Source organism: Parasteatoda tepidariorum, chromosome 3, assembly GCF_982258835.1.
Source record: "Parasteatoda tepidariorum strain Cologne lab strain chromosome 3, Ptep-v5.0, whole genome shotgun sequence".
Taxonomy (NCBI): Eukaryota; Metazoa; Arthropoda; class Arachnida; order Araneae; family Theridiidae; genus Parasteatoda; species Parasteatoda tepidariorum.
Window position 1 is genome coordinate 70,066,825 of NC_141757.1, and position 14,740 is coordinate 70,081,564.

The 14,740-nt window shown below is 30.1% G+C and overlaps 1 protein-coding gene across 1 annotated transcript in view; it reads right to left on the bottom strand.

The window, feature by feature from the left end:
* The window catches only part of LOC107452642 (alpha-glucosidase), a 76,418-nt gene that overhangs the window by 24,410 nt on the left and 37,268 nt on the right, over positions 1-14,740 (bottom strand). The window contains exon 2 of the mRNA XM_043039289.3: positions 87-405. Coding sequence (XP_042895223.2) covers positions 87-310 — 224 coding nt within the window. The 5' untranslated portion in view covers positions 311-405. The remainder of the gene's footprint in view (positions 1-86; positions 406-14,740) is intronic.

Consider the following 14,740-nt stretch of genomic DNA (forward strand, 5'->3'; position numbering starts at 1 on the left):
GCAAATTAAGGGGGATTATTTAAAACGATTTTAATGCCATAAATAGTATTTTTCATTTTAGTTCAAAGAGTTCAAAGAAGAAGTACCTGCTACATTGAAAAGCTGCTGTACAGTTTTTAAAGAAACCTCTGGATTTATGCACATTTTGTTCAGGCGTTATGAGCACAGGTTTCTGAGGACAATTAGCAAAGACCTGACTCGATGGATTTGGATGAAGCTTTACGTCTAGTGTAAGGTATGGATTTTGGTAGATATCCTTGGATATCCTGGCTTTTGAATGCAAGTCATCTAATGTGGGCAGCGAAGACATCGTTGATTATGTCAACGCTTCAAGTATTTTTTAAGGTATCCCAATAACAGCAGTCAGTAGCCATTTTTAAGACTGGATAATCTACTTCTGATCACCTGGAATGATAAATAAAGAATTTTAAATAAACTGACAATCATCGTTTCATTTTATCTTTCAAAAATATGTTTACATTTTTTTCATTACCTTTTATAACAATATAATAATTTTAGAAAGAACAGAACAGCCTAAATGTTACAGTATGACCTCTATCATTGAAGATGATAATAAATGCTCTTAAACTATGAAGGTTTTTATCGTAAAGTAGGGCCTTTTACCTTCCTTCAGGCTAGCGCATGTGGAGAATACACTAGAGATAAGCTGTGCAGTGTACTTTTAATCCTGATAGCCATACTAAAACTAGACCTTGGCTATTCCTCCATTAATTTAGACAATCATTTTAGTTTTTCAGCCATTCAGTTCGTTTAATACAAAATTGTCTAATATCGCTCATAATTTATAGGTTTAGATCACTCTAAATACATCTTCTCTGATGGCAACTCTGCAATAAATTACCTATAAGACTAATTTCTTACTTGATATATCTTATGTTTAACTCTTTTTTTTAGCGTCCATATACCTTTTTGTCTTTTAAAATTATTATTAAGTCAATAAGCTGGCTGAAATATCATCGCTTTATTAATTTTTAATAATACCACTTTTTTCATTAATATCTTTTTTTTTCCTTTGTTATTCTTATGGTTGCAATTATTATTTGTTGATTCTTATGGTTGCAATTATTATTTGTTGATTCTTATGGTTGCAATTTATGATTTTTGATTTTTTTAAATAAAATGTTTCAATTTTTTGTAGTCAGTAATCTTAAAATAACTACTGTATTGTTTTAATATCTATATTCTCAGAAATTCACATCTTACTATAATATAAGTAAGAAATACACATGGCCTACCACGTTGCTAAAGTCTTGTTTCCTTAAAGTCTTGGAATCGGTTGTGCAGTAACGCTGTTTACAATGAATATGAACTCAAACAAGCTTCAGCAAAAACCAATATTATACTTTAGTGGACAAGGACTTCCAAGTAGTATTGTGTAACGTATTAAGTGTATTGCGTATTGTCCGAAATAGTATTGTTAACGTATTAGCAAAATTTGATAAAAAAATAAATGAAAATAAAATATTTATGCTAACCCTTTTTCTAGATGAAAAACTTACAAATAACATAGTTTTAAATTTCAGTTCCTCACATTTTACGTCCCAATCATGATAGAAAAAAAATTGTACTATCCAAAACGAACCTTTCAAAAATTATAATTATTTATACTTTTTCACGAAGTATTCTAAAACGATGGATTTCTCTTGAACTATAGTTAAGAGCATGTTTGTATTTTGTTGAGTTTGACTTATTTATTTATACCCCAAAAAAGTAAATTTATGAAAAGAAGTCTAGCTGAGGTTTCTTATACCTCTACAAATGATTTTTAATGGATCTATTTATAATAAAGCCATCCAAAAGAATAATTAATAAAAAATTAATAATTCTTTAAAGTGAAAACTCCTCTCTTTACACATAAACTTAATTGAAATTTACTCGTTTTTTCTAAACCTATCGAAACTGTAAATGTTTAAGCTGAAACAAGTTGACATGCAGAAGAAAATATGATTGAATATTTTTCCGAACAACAGCACGCGCCATCTATTGGCGAACTTATAAATATGTTTGAAGATTTTTACTTTATTTTATAACCGTAGTTGAATAGCTGTCCCAATTTTGACTGTACGATTACCAATGTTCAACTCCGTAGCCTTGTAATTTTGAACTCCATCCAGAAGACAAGGGAACTCCTGAATCAAGTTTTCTCAGAAATTTGCCTTTATGGAGGACTTTTTGATGGAGCTAGTCCATACTTGCGTTGCGTGGATTGGAAAACCACGAAAACATCCCAAGATAGACTGGCGGCAAGGAGACTCGAACCCATGATCCATGACATCAGAATATTTTACGTCAGAATTGTGGTCGGTGCGAGACAGGTGCGGAGTTCGTATCAGCGAGCCATCACATGAATTCGAACCCGGATCACATCATTCGATGGCGAGTGCTCTATCCCCGGAGTCAAGTTTGAAGATTGGGGGTAATAACTAGTTGTCTAAGTAAAACACAGCTAAACATACGCTACTATAACTTTTTTTTGATTTTTTTTTTTTTTTTTTTGACGTCGACAGCTTTACGATCACCAAATTTGTTTGTATATTATTTTCATAAAAATTAAAATTTTATTCATAGTGTCTTAAAATATTAGTTTACTTTTCCACTAGTAAATATGAATTAAAAATCTTTACTTTCCTTAAAATTTTAGAGCGAATTTTATTTTATATCTCATAAAAGCGAGGATGCATTTATCCATATTTTAATACTGCGACAGTGTATATATTCCTGCAAACTTGCATATTTCCAAGGACATTTTCGAAATTTCCAAAGCTTCACTCGTCTGCCCCATCAAAAATTGATCTTATTTTGTTATTCCTCGAATCGAAACTAAAACAAAAAAGAAAACACCTTTTACATTGTGGGGGAAATAACAACTTTCGAAAAAGGAATTACTCTGTTCCCCGAAAGTATTCTAGAAGTAAGAGGAAGTCTAACTTGTAGAGGAAGCCTTTTCCTTTAACAAGATACGCAGTCTTTGGAAGTGAAAGGAAAAGGATAATTTATCATGTCTGACAGTTTTATTGTGAAGAAATGGAAGTAGATCCGGAGTCTTGAGTCTATCTTAAAACTTCATCTGTCAAAGAGGTTAACTCTGGAAACTCATATCCTCTCTTAACATCGAACGAAATTTCTCTTCATAAAATATACTTTAAGTTTAAAGCAAAATTTAAATGGCTAGTTTTGAAGTTTACGTCAGTTTTGGAAAAGTTTTTAAGCAGTTTTTTTCCCTCACTCTTTCAAGTGGATTATTTTAGACATGCCTAGCTTAAAGTAGTCATATACTCTTTGTCATTATTAGTTTAAAGTTGCAGGGTCCATTGCTACAATGATTAATAAAATACTATGCTTGTCAGAAACAATGTTTCATATTTTGTAAGGTTTTGCGATGTCATTTCCTGAAATATTTTGCTTTCTAGAGAATATATTATTATAGATATGCAATATATATATATTAAAGATAACATAGATATACAGTCGAACCTCGCTAACTCGAACCTCAATTTCACGAATTTTTTGATATCTCGAAGAAAAAAAAATTCCCTTCAAATTTCCTATACACTCAATGTTAAAAAAACCTTGATTTCTCGAAATTTTTTTTCTAATCCCTCGATAACTTGAATTTTTTTTCCATAAATAGTGTAGATTTGTTTCCTGAAAATAAAAAAATATTCAAAAAAATTTTTTTTTAAGAATGGAAAGTCAATTTTCATAATCATAATCAATTCTCAAACAAACACTTTCTGCAGTAGACACTGTAAGGAGATTTATTGAGAGGCAGCTGAATATGTCAGAGAAGACATTTAAAGCAATAGTCCACTTAGAAAGTGTAATAGACAAACTTTCTTACACATCTCTAAAGCAAACAACAATTGAATCTGTTTAAGTGTAAAAAGTGTTTTTAGAATAAATATGGAATAGTAAATAAGGTATGTAAAGAGCATTTTTCTTCATTATACCATCGATAACATGCTATTTTCGATAATTCGAATTTTCGGTATCTCGAATTTTTTCTCCTCTCCCTTCAAGTTCGAGATATCGAGGTTTGACTGTATATTATATGTACACAGTGAAAAGAGGATTTCGAAAATTGAACAAAAATGTGTCAAAGTAGTTCCAAAACAAATGATAGTCGTATTTAAAAACACAATGACGTCAAAATTAAAAGAGCATACATTCATTTTTGAGAAAAATACACCTGGGGAGAAAAATATGTTAGAGAGATGTTCTTCGGCTGCCGGCAGGGTTCGAACCTGGAAACTCTGGGTTCATAGTTCTTTATATGATAGCCCCTGCAATGTAGCACATCTTAAAATACTAATTTCTGTTTTCAAATGTACAAAGGGTTACTATTTGGAAAATATGGTTCAAATAGCCAAATGGCTTAGTCAGGGGATCGGTAATTTCTGTTTTTGCTTATTTTGCTGCATCTTATAAGCTTTTAAACGAATGGAATGTTGTGTCATTTCGGTGGAAACCATATACAGCTTTCTAACTCTCTCTGGACAGGTTCGTACAACTATAGTGAGTGCATAACATCTTGCTATAAGCACGGAAATCCCTCGTTCGAATTCTGCTGACATATAGCGAACAACTCTCACACAAATTTTTCCTTCCATATACATTTTGCTCAAAACTGAGTATATTCTGTTTCAATTTTGAATATATGGTACTTTCACATTCGAATATTAATTATTTTGGAACTATTTTTACACAATTTTGAGAAAACATTGCTCACAGTGGGGAAGCTGATATAAGATTTTAGTTGTGAGAAAAAGCGTAAATGAGATAGAGTAGTGCGAAGGAAATGGTCTTTTCGAGATACTACCTCAAACCATTTTTTCCTACAATTAAGAACTTTTCAACTAATCACATAAATGTGTCGAATTGCATGGTTGTGCATGTCGTGTTAATGTTACAATTTTAAGACACGTGTTTATTATCCCTCTGAAGCAATTTTAGGATTAAATTCATTTGAATACCTGTAAAAAAACGTCACGTTTATGTGATGAGCTTGATTGACACACTCGTGACGCTTGCAAGTTTGCAATTTCTAAATGATCTCTTTAGAGCAAAGCATTTTCCGCGTTTTTATAGTAACTGAAAATTAAGCCAGTGATTTTAAAAAGAGTTTGTGAATACAGTTGCAATGGTAACCAAGCAAGCTGGTTAAGTTTAAACTTCATTCCAATAGAATCTGGAACTAAATCCATAAAGCAAAATCTGCGTTAATACAATGAGATTCCTTAGGGTCTTTCAATTGAATACTTTTTATTTTCGATGCAACATAACGTAACTTTCGAAGTCAAGAAACAACAAATGATTGTACAAATCTTAAGGTCTAGTGAGCGAAACGAGTAGAGAAAATGGTTATTTAAAGGGTTACTAGCGTTATTTATAAAAATACATGAAATGATTTTAACTCAAATTTTAGTTAAATTTAACAGAACTTAGCTTTTAAATATTCTAATTTATTTTCAACAATTATAACAATATTTTGAAATATTGAAAATGGTAATTCAGATTTAATTAATTAAATTAACTGTTAATTGTTGATTCAGTAAATTAGCCACGATTTTTTTTTAGTAATTTCTCAATTATATGTTTAAAATTCTTTTAAAAATTTATCTAATTTCACTGATTCCATTGGAAGAACCATAACACACGATATATTAAATCTACTTATGTTAAGTTATAGCTATTTTTTAAACATTATTTTAATAAATACTATTTTAATAATAAACAAGTGCTTAGTATCTAATTTGTTCTTACAAAAATGTTAAAGTTGATTTCCTTAAATTTCTATTCCTTAAAAATTAAGATAATTACTACCAATTTAATTAATTAAAATGTAATTTTAGCCCAAAATATATTTAATTAAGTTCCATGAAAATTTAATTAACTACCAGACACCTAATAAAATTTTTTATTTTCTTAATGTATTTCATAATTTATATTTAATCCTTACATTTTATGTATTCATATATAATACTGACGAGGAAAACTCTTCGAAGTTTACTCATAATTAATTATCATACTTACGTTTAGACACTCAAACTAAGTAAATTACATCTTAGAAAAAATCCAATCATTAGATCAAAAGTTATTAAAGGTATGAGTTTTTTTTTTTTGGATATTGTATAATATGCATTATACATTCTTTATTGTTATATTAATTCTACTACCTTAATTATAACACAAAATATATTAAGCATACTAAGCCCAAACTATTATAAAATATTTAAAAATATCAAAAAAATTTTCTCTAAGTAATAGCTTCTTACACAGAAAGTTATAATTACAGTTTTTAAATTTCGTTTTTTTAGAAACTAAAATAATTACTTTCAAGGCAATGAAAGTATTATTTTAATCAAACTATCTTCAATTAAATGACATGAAGATTTAATTAACGACCGCATGTTTAATAAGATGTTATAGAAATTTTAAATCCAACTAGTAATTCATGTTTAAGCCTCGCTTTTTATGTAGCCGTATAATTTTTGCTGATAAGGAATCTGCTTCAATATTTAGAATTTTCTGAGGGGAGGAAGCAAAATAAGATTAACACTCGATTATCTTGGCAGCAAAAAAATTAACTCGATGTAATAAGCTGTTACGAAAATTAGGTAAACGAAATAAATGCGTTCGGAAATTTAATTTCCGATGCGCGAAGTGCTCGCCTTAGGATTAATTTAAATACAGACTCACGTTCTGCTTGAAAGTTTTTTTAGTTTTTCATTTTTTCGAAAAAACTTAAGTAATTATTGCCAGTTGATTAAACTGCGATAAGTTCTGGGATAAAATTAGATTACGGAGATAGGGGAAACATAACTAGTTGAAGCACATATTATTAAAAGTATGTTTTATGATTAGAAAGAGTTTTCGAAGCAGGAAAAATTAGGGAAACTCGGAAATTCGGAATCCTTTTTTCCATTCTGGTAAAAATAGAGTTAAAATATAAAAATAATATTTATGCTTCGTAAAAAAATTTTTTATCTAAATATTTATGCTCTGAAGTAAAAAAAAGCATTTTTTTACCTTGATTTTAAAAGTGTGGCTAAATACATTGGAAAAAAGTATGAAAATCTTTTTTTTAAATATAAAGATAAAATAATTTTTATTTATTAAAATATTAATATTAAAGATTCTGGTAAAAAATACGTATATATTAAAGCTCTAGTAAAATATTAAAATATAAAGAACCGTTTTCAGCAGGTTCAAGTTCCGATAAATATTTTTTCTCAAAAACTGTTGATTAATTGTTAATTAAAATAAAATTAAAAAAACACGCATTTTAAAAAAAATTAAAATATTAGTTTATAATTAGCAGCTTATTTTATTTCAAGGGAATTTAGACTACCTCAATAATATGGAAATATTTTGCCTTTTAAGAAAGAAACGAACCAAATCTAAATCACAAATGCTCAACATATTTTTTAAACAAAATTCCTTATATACAAAACAAGTAAATCCTCACTGAGAAGAAAAAAGTACGAGTGCGGTCAAAACTACCAGAGTACGATAAAATTTACCCTTTTTTTACTCTATTTGAACACAAAAGAGATCGATGATTTTCATCAAGGTAGTTTGTAAATTGTAATTAAAAGATTATTAAAAACATATGTAATACAATGTGAAGTTTTTTAAGCAACCTAATTATAATGTTAAATTTAAGCCATTGGCAATAATTATATAATAAAAAATTGGCAGTAGAAGACAGGAATAGTATTTTCAAGTACACCATGCAGATGACAGGGTTCGGGTATGCCGAAACAGCACAAATGTATGGACCGAAAGTGCATTGCCACCATATTTCAAGCTGGTGGAGGCAATGTTATGGTTTTTGAAAGTTTTCTTGGCGTTGCATGGGTCCTTTGACTCTTGTGGAACAACGTCTGAATGCCAGAGGGTATCTAAGTGTTATCGCAGATCAAGTGCATCCTGTTATGTTAATGGTGTACCCTGCCGGGGTTGGATACTTTCAGCAAGACAATGCCCCTTGTCATATAGCTCGTATTGTTGTTAGATGGTTCAAAGAACATGACTGTGACTTTACCTTACTTTGTTGGCCCACACAATCACCAGATCTCAATCGAATTGAGAATTTGGAAGATGAGATCAAACAGGGCATCAGACAGCTGGATCCAGCGTCACCCAATCTGGGGGAATTGAAAAGTGCAGTTCATCAGATATGGAGTCAAATTCCTCCTACCACCTAAAATCATCACATAGAAAATATGCCTAGAAGAATTCGAGAAGTATTACTGGCCAAAGGTGGTCCAGCAGTGTAATGAGGGTGTGGTCATAATAGTTTGGACACTCAGTGTATATAAAAGTGAATGGGTGTGCAGTGCTCAAAATAAAAAACGGAGCACCCTGAAACACTTTTGATCTAATGATCGGATGTTGACATTCTTAGACTCAATGGTTTGAAAGGATGAACTCAAATATACTAATTAATTAGTTCAGATCATTTTTCTTAAGTTATATATTTTATTTTAAGTCAGACACAACGTACTTTCTCTGAATAAAAATACTTTTTTTTTCCCACTGGATTTGGATTTTTGGCCCCCAAATTGTAGGAGTTCGGAGCAAACTGGGAAATATGCAGTTTTTCACATTACATAAAAGAATAAAATTTGACATTGCAAAATGCAAAATTTTACTAAAATAAATCGAATAGCTTCTGAGAAACCAAATTTTAAAAATAAGAATATTTTAAAATTCGATTTCTCAGGAACTATTTGGCAGATTTCACTCCAATTTTGTATTTTAAATGTAAAATCAAATTCTTCAAAGTTTTGTAAAAATTATATATTTTAATTGTATAAGTTAAGACTGTTATTAAATAAAATAATAAAAAATTTAAAAAATGAAAATTTAAATAATAATAGACGAAAAATATTTACTAAAAGTCAGCTTTTGCTTAAAATTATCTTTGTATAAATGAATTTCATAAATGTGTGCAAAATTTTGTCAAATTTATTAAATGGCTCTCGAGAAAAGGCGAAATGCTTAAAAAGTTTAACTAACATTAAGGGGTCCAAACTTTTGACTGCCTTCTTGACCAAAATATTGGGACTATCCCCTATATTTTGAAGGTAAAATATCCGAAACTGTCGAAAAGTAAAGATATATTTATTCCGAGAAAATGCCTTTTGTGTCTGATTTCGGAACTTAAAATATCATCTGCTCCAATTAATTAGCATTCTTGAAGTCCCCCTCTCGAACCATTAAGTTTCTGCCCAAAAATGTGAAGATCTGACCACTAGATTTTATTTTCTTTTATAACCGTTGTAGAACAGCCGGCCCTTTTTTGGACTTACGACTACTGACGTTTAACTCCGTAGCCTTGTAATTTTGAACCCAATCTAGAAGACAAGGGATACTCTGGATAAAGTATTGGGGGAAATGTGCCTTCGTTCAGGACTTTTTGGTGGAACTAACCCACATTTGCGTTTAATGGAGAGGAAGACCACGAAAACCTCCCACGGTTATCCTGACGGCAAGGGGACTCTAACACATGATCCGTCTACCACTGAGGATAATTCATGTCAGCACTATGGTCGGTGTAAGCCGGGTGCGAAATTCGTATCGACCAGCCATTGCTGGGATTTGAACCCGGTTCACCTCATTGAAGGGCGAATGCTCTATCCCTGGAGTCATCACGGCTTCCGATCATTAGATTACTAGTTATTCAGAGCTGTTCATTTTTTATTTTGTGCACTGTTCAAAGTAATAGATATAGTCTAATAGCCCATTAACGGAAATCTGTGATTTGGATCGTGTTTTTTCTGTAGATTACAAATATTAATGAGGTGTTTATGAATGGGGTTGTTACCTTTTTCAACTCCTTACGCGGTTTAAATATAAAAATAAAACAAGAACCTATAGTTTTCATTTGTTAATTTTTTACAAGATTTAAATTAATAACCCTTAAAAGCTTACAAATACTGATAAAATAACAATTTTGTTTTTATTTTTTCTTCTTTTTCACCTAAAGCCACAGATTTTTTTAAATAACATTTTCAGTCTGTTTTTTATTGTTGAAATTTACAATATAAAAAACTTTATATATAACAGGGGATCCCTTAAGCATTGCGACAAACTTCTAGAGGAGTTAGAACACATCATCAGAACTAAATCCTTTGTGTAGACATAAATATAATAATTGAAAATGGTTGGCAAGCAAAAGTACGTTTTAATTACCAATTAAAAATGTCATAAAATTGATAAGATTGATTTTGATTTATTGGTATAAATATTTGTTTGCTTAGTTATGCAGTCTTTTAGTACTTCATCCGCATCATGGAGATAAATTACTTTTTTTTCCCATTTACTTAAAGAAAGTATTATGTACCATTCTAGATTCGTAAACTTTTTAAAAAAAACAGTTAATACCAATAAAAATTCATTTCACCGTGGATAAAAAATAAAAAAATGAAAATTCTTAGCTTGGAAAAGAATTTTTAATTACTAATACAACGATAATCAATTATAGCAACTAAATGCGCAGTTTCATTTTAACAATTTTGTTTTGGAATTTTGGAAAGTCGCCATGAGGCTAATTAGCATTTCTTATGTTTAAAATGTTATCATAAGTTTTAATGATCTACAAATCATTTTTAATAACGAATTCATCCTGATATTCCATTTTATCAAACCTGAAAAAATGCCCCCGAAATTCTCCAGATCTGAAAAAGTGATCAGATGTAAGAGGTAAAAATTCAAACTATTGTTATTTTTACAGTATGAATTTCATATATATTACTTTAATTTTCGGCTGTATAATTTTAAGTCTCGAGATACTTGAAATTCAACTCTTTTAAATATGCAGACCAGCTAGTCGCCCGAGGTATCTAACATAATATAAAACTATAAATATTATCTGATTCACTCGCATTACCTGTCACGATCTGCCTTTAAATACTACAAAAATTAAAAATATTTTTTAAATCAACCCAAACAAAAACAAATGTACTCAAAGTAATTTATTCCAGAATAGTACTATATGTGCTTTATGTATACATTCTATTTTCTCTTACACTTCACGGAAAGAAACTGCAATTATTGTAGATTGCTAAATATTTTCCAATTTTCTAACGCCAAGCGTAGGAAAAGGGACAAAATCTATTTACGCCCGAACACACGTCGCATCGAAATTGCTCATTACGCATCAGTTGTCTAATTTCTTCAATGAGTTACAGTAAATTTCCAGTCAGTTGCAACACGCACTTGAGTCAATTCACCCACAACTTCCGAAAATATGCCCTAAACTCCTTCTTCGGTAGTGCTCTCTAATCAACGAAACGGTCTTCAATTTAATTTCCCGCCCCACTGCCACATCCAATAGGAATGAAGGAACATTGCGAGGAGTGGAGTTGTATTTCTCCTGGGACAAATAACTGTTGATTGCCAGGGAAGTGAGAATGATAGGCAGAGTTGAGACACTAGAAACAATTGCATTGCCCAGAAATTAGCTCTGTTGCAACATTTTTTTATTTTATTTCTTGTAGTCTTGGAGAATATTTGAAAGAAGAAAATTATTTTGATTGTCCCTGCAATGAGTTTCATTTTTAAAAGGCATAAATACGTTATTCTTGTTACATCAGCTTCATTGCCTTTATTTCAAATGTTTGCAATTTGACCTTCCACGCATTCAGTCTAAAAATAAAGCAAGAACTTAGAGTTTTTATATATTTACTTTATACCAAATTTGAATTTATAACCCTTAAAAGCGTACAAATACTATTTTTTTTAACATTTGTACATCAAATATTTGATCTAGCGTAATTCGGATGTGGGAATTTTAAATCTATAATTAGTTTTGTAAATAAAGTTACAGATTTTTTAAATAACATTAGTCTGTTTTTTGATAAAGTGTGCAGGATTGAAAACGTTATATATAACAGATGGTCTCATAGTCGTTGCTACAAACGTCTAGAGACAAACGTCTAGGACACATCATCAAAAATTAAAATAGCATGGAAACCTGTGTCCAGAAAGGTCCTTATAAGCGACTAGGATCGTTTGCCTATTTTGATCACAAAAGCACACGATAGCACATGTTCATTATAGGGAAGCGACCCTAGCAGCATCTGAAGACATTTCCTGGCATGAGTTCTTACGAGCATTTTATCGCGAGGATTTTATTCCGATAGCTCGAACTCTTCTAGAATTTCGTTGGAGCTTTAATGATTTCCTCTATTGTATATAAGGTATTTAAGCATATATATTCCGACACACAATAGACTAAAAATATCATTTAAAAAAAACTAAAGTTTGGAGAGAGAATTCAATTATAGATTTGAAACCAACGAAAGATAAAAAACCTTTATCTAAGATCCCAGCTATTACTGTGGCCACGCTGATCAAAATTTTTAAACTGTTGTTATTGCTTACTCAACAGTCCCTTACAATTGCATGTTAACAATTAGTTATTTTCACTATGATAAACTATCATGAAATGGAAACAATTCTGCTTCAAGCTTGCAACAATTACGATTAACAGTCGCCAGAGCACTTATAGACTGATCAGTAACTGATCTTTTCCACCATAACATATTTCAAAAAGCAGGCAAAGTTGCCCCGATGAAAAAGTGATCCTATTTGATGCGTTCATCACTATCTATTCATAGCAAACACGCTCCACATAGTAAATCTTTACATTAGATGCTGTACAATGTGCAAAACAAATAAATGAACCACCCTGGATAACTTTTGATGTAATAATAGCATCTTCACCGTCTAGGACTCAATCTAGATAGTTCAAGGGGGTGGCTTCAACTATGCTGATTAATTAGTGCAGACGATATTCTAAGTTACGAAATCAGACACAGAAACGTATTTTCTCTGAATAAACATACCTTTTTTTGACGGATTTGGATTTCTGACCCCAAAAATATAGGGGGTAGCCGCAATCTAGAAATTAAGGTCTCCATAGTTTGGTCAGGAAAGTGTTCCGAAGTATGGACATCTTAATGCTAATTTTACTTTTCGCATATTTCATCATATCTCAAGAATTTTTATGAGAATTGAAATTTTTCTGTACGCACAATTATAAAATTCGTTTATCCATAGATAATTCAATATAACATATAACTTTTAGTTAATATTTATTATTATTTTTTTATCATTTTATTTAAAAATAGTCGGAAAAAATTTGAATTGTAAGGTAAGCAAATTTTTACATAATTTTAAAAATGCAATTTTAAAAGACAGAATTCGAAATTTGAAAAAGTGATAAATAGAATTTTGAAAGAGTATTGTATTTAAAATACAATATTTCAAGAATTACTTGACCGATTTCGCTCAAATTTTGTATTTTGCTACTTAAAATTGCATTCTTTAAAGCAATGTTAAAAAAAATTACCTTGCAATTTAAATTTTTTTTCGATTAATATTCAATAAATTTATTAAGAAAAATAATAAAAAATTACTGAAAGTTACATTTTGCATGGAATTATCTTTGAATAAACCAATTTTATAATTGTATAAAAATTTTCTTTAATTCGCTTTAAAAGTTCTCGACATATGGGGAAATACGAAAAAAGTAAAATGTACATTAAAGGGTCCAAATTTTGAACCGGTTTTCTGACCAAACTATTGGGACAATATTTCTTAGATTGCGGTATTTCGAAGGTCAGAAATCTAAATCCGTCACGAAAAAGGTATGCTTATACAGAGATAGTTCATTGTCGGATGTGATTTCATAGCATCATCTGTATTAATTAGCATATTTAACTCTCCATCGAACCATTAAGATTGAGTCTTAGAACGTAAATATTAGATCAAAAGTTTAATTTGTTAGGTTTATTTTTTTGCGCTTTATACATATATAACATATATTAATACTTAAACCAATAAATGTTTAATGCTGAGATGTCACGTGATACCCAACTTTGTTTGAATAGCTTTTAAAACGTGACTTTATGACTATTTACTCTCTTTGAGTAAAAATCCTTGATTTAATTAAATAGTTCCATCTCTTACATAAAAAATCTCTTAAAGCATAAATAAACATATATAAACTTTAATTTCATTTGGGAATTTTTTTAAATATTATTAAAAATATCACGCTCCTCATTTGCTCGATTTGACTTTATTTCTATTTCATTCAATTAGCGAAATAATATATTTTAACAAAATAAAAATATAGTTAATAAATTTTGTCATTTATGTTCTATTTTCTTAACAGTATTTTCATTTATTAAAACCAACTTTAGTCAAAAAATATCGCATTATTCAAGAAGATTTTAAGGAAGCAGTTAATTTCATATTTTACTTGATATTTTTCGAAACTACCTTCTGTTTCCTTTAAATTTCATTATCTCATCGATAACTAAGATGTCCCTTTTGTTGATGCAGCTAATTATAATGCTGTTAGCAGTTTGTCAGTTCTGCCTTTCATGCTGTACTTCATTTTGTAAAATTGATTTATTTGACACAAGCTACGTTCATTAACAATGTCATCTCCTCAAACGCAATTATTATGATTCCTTTTCTTTGTGGGGAAACATGTTTGAAGTCTTTTTGGTAACTAAATGAAACAATGTCTTTAATGAAACAAAAGATAATTTCCGTACAATAAGTGACAAGAACAGACATTACACTTCCACTAATTGTAAGTGCGTCGTAGTTTGTGTCTTATCATTTTATTATCAAATAAAGTCTTACAAATAAGATAAAAAGTAAACATACACCAAACGTCGATGATATTTTTTTTAAT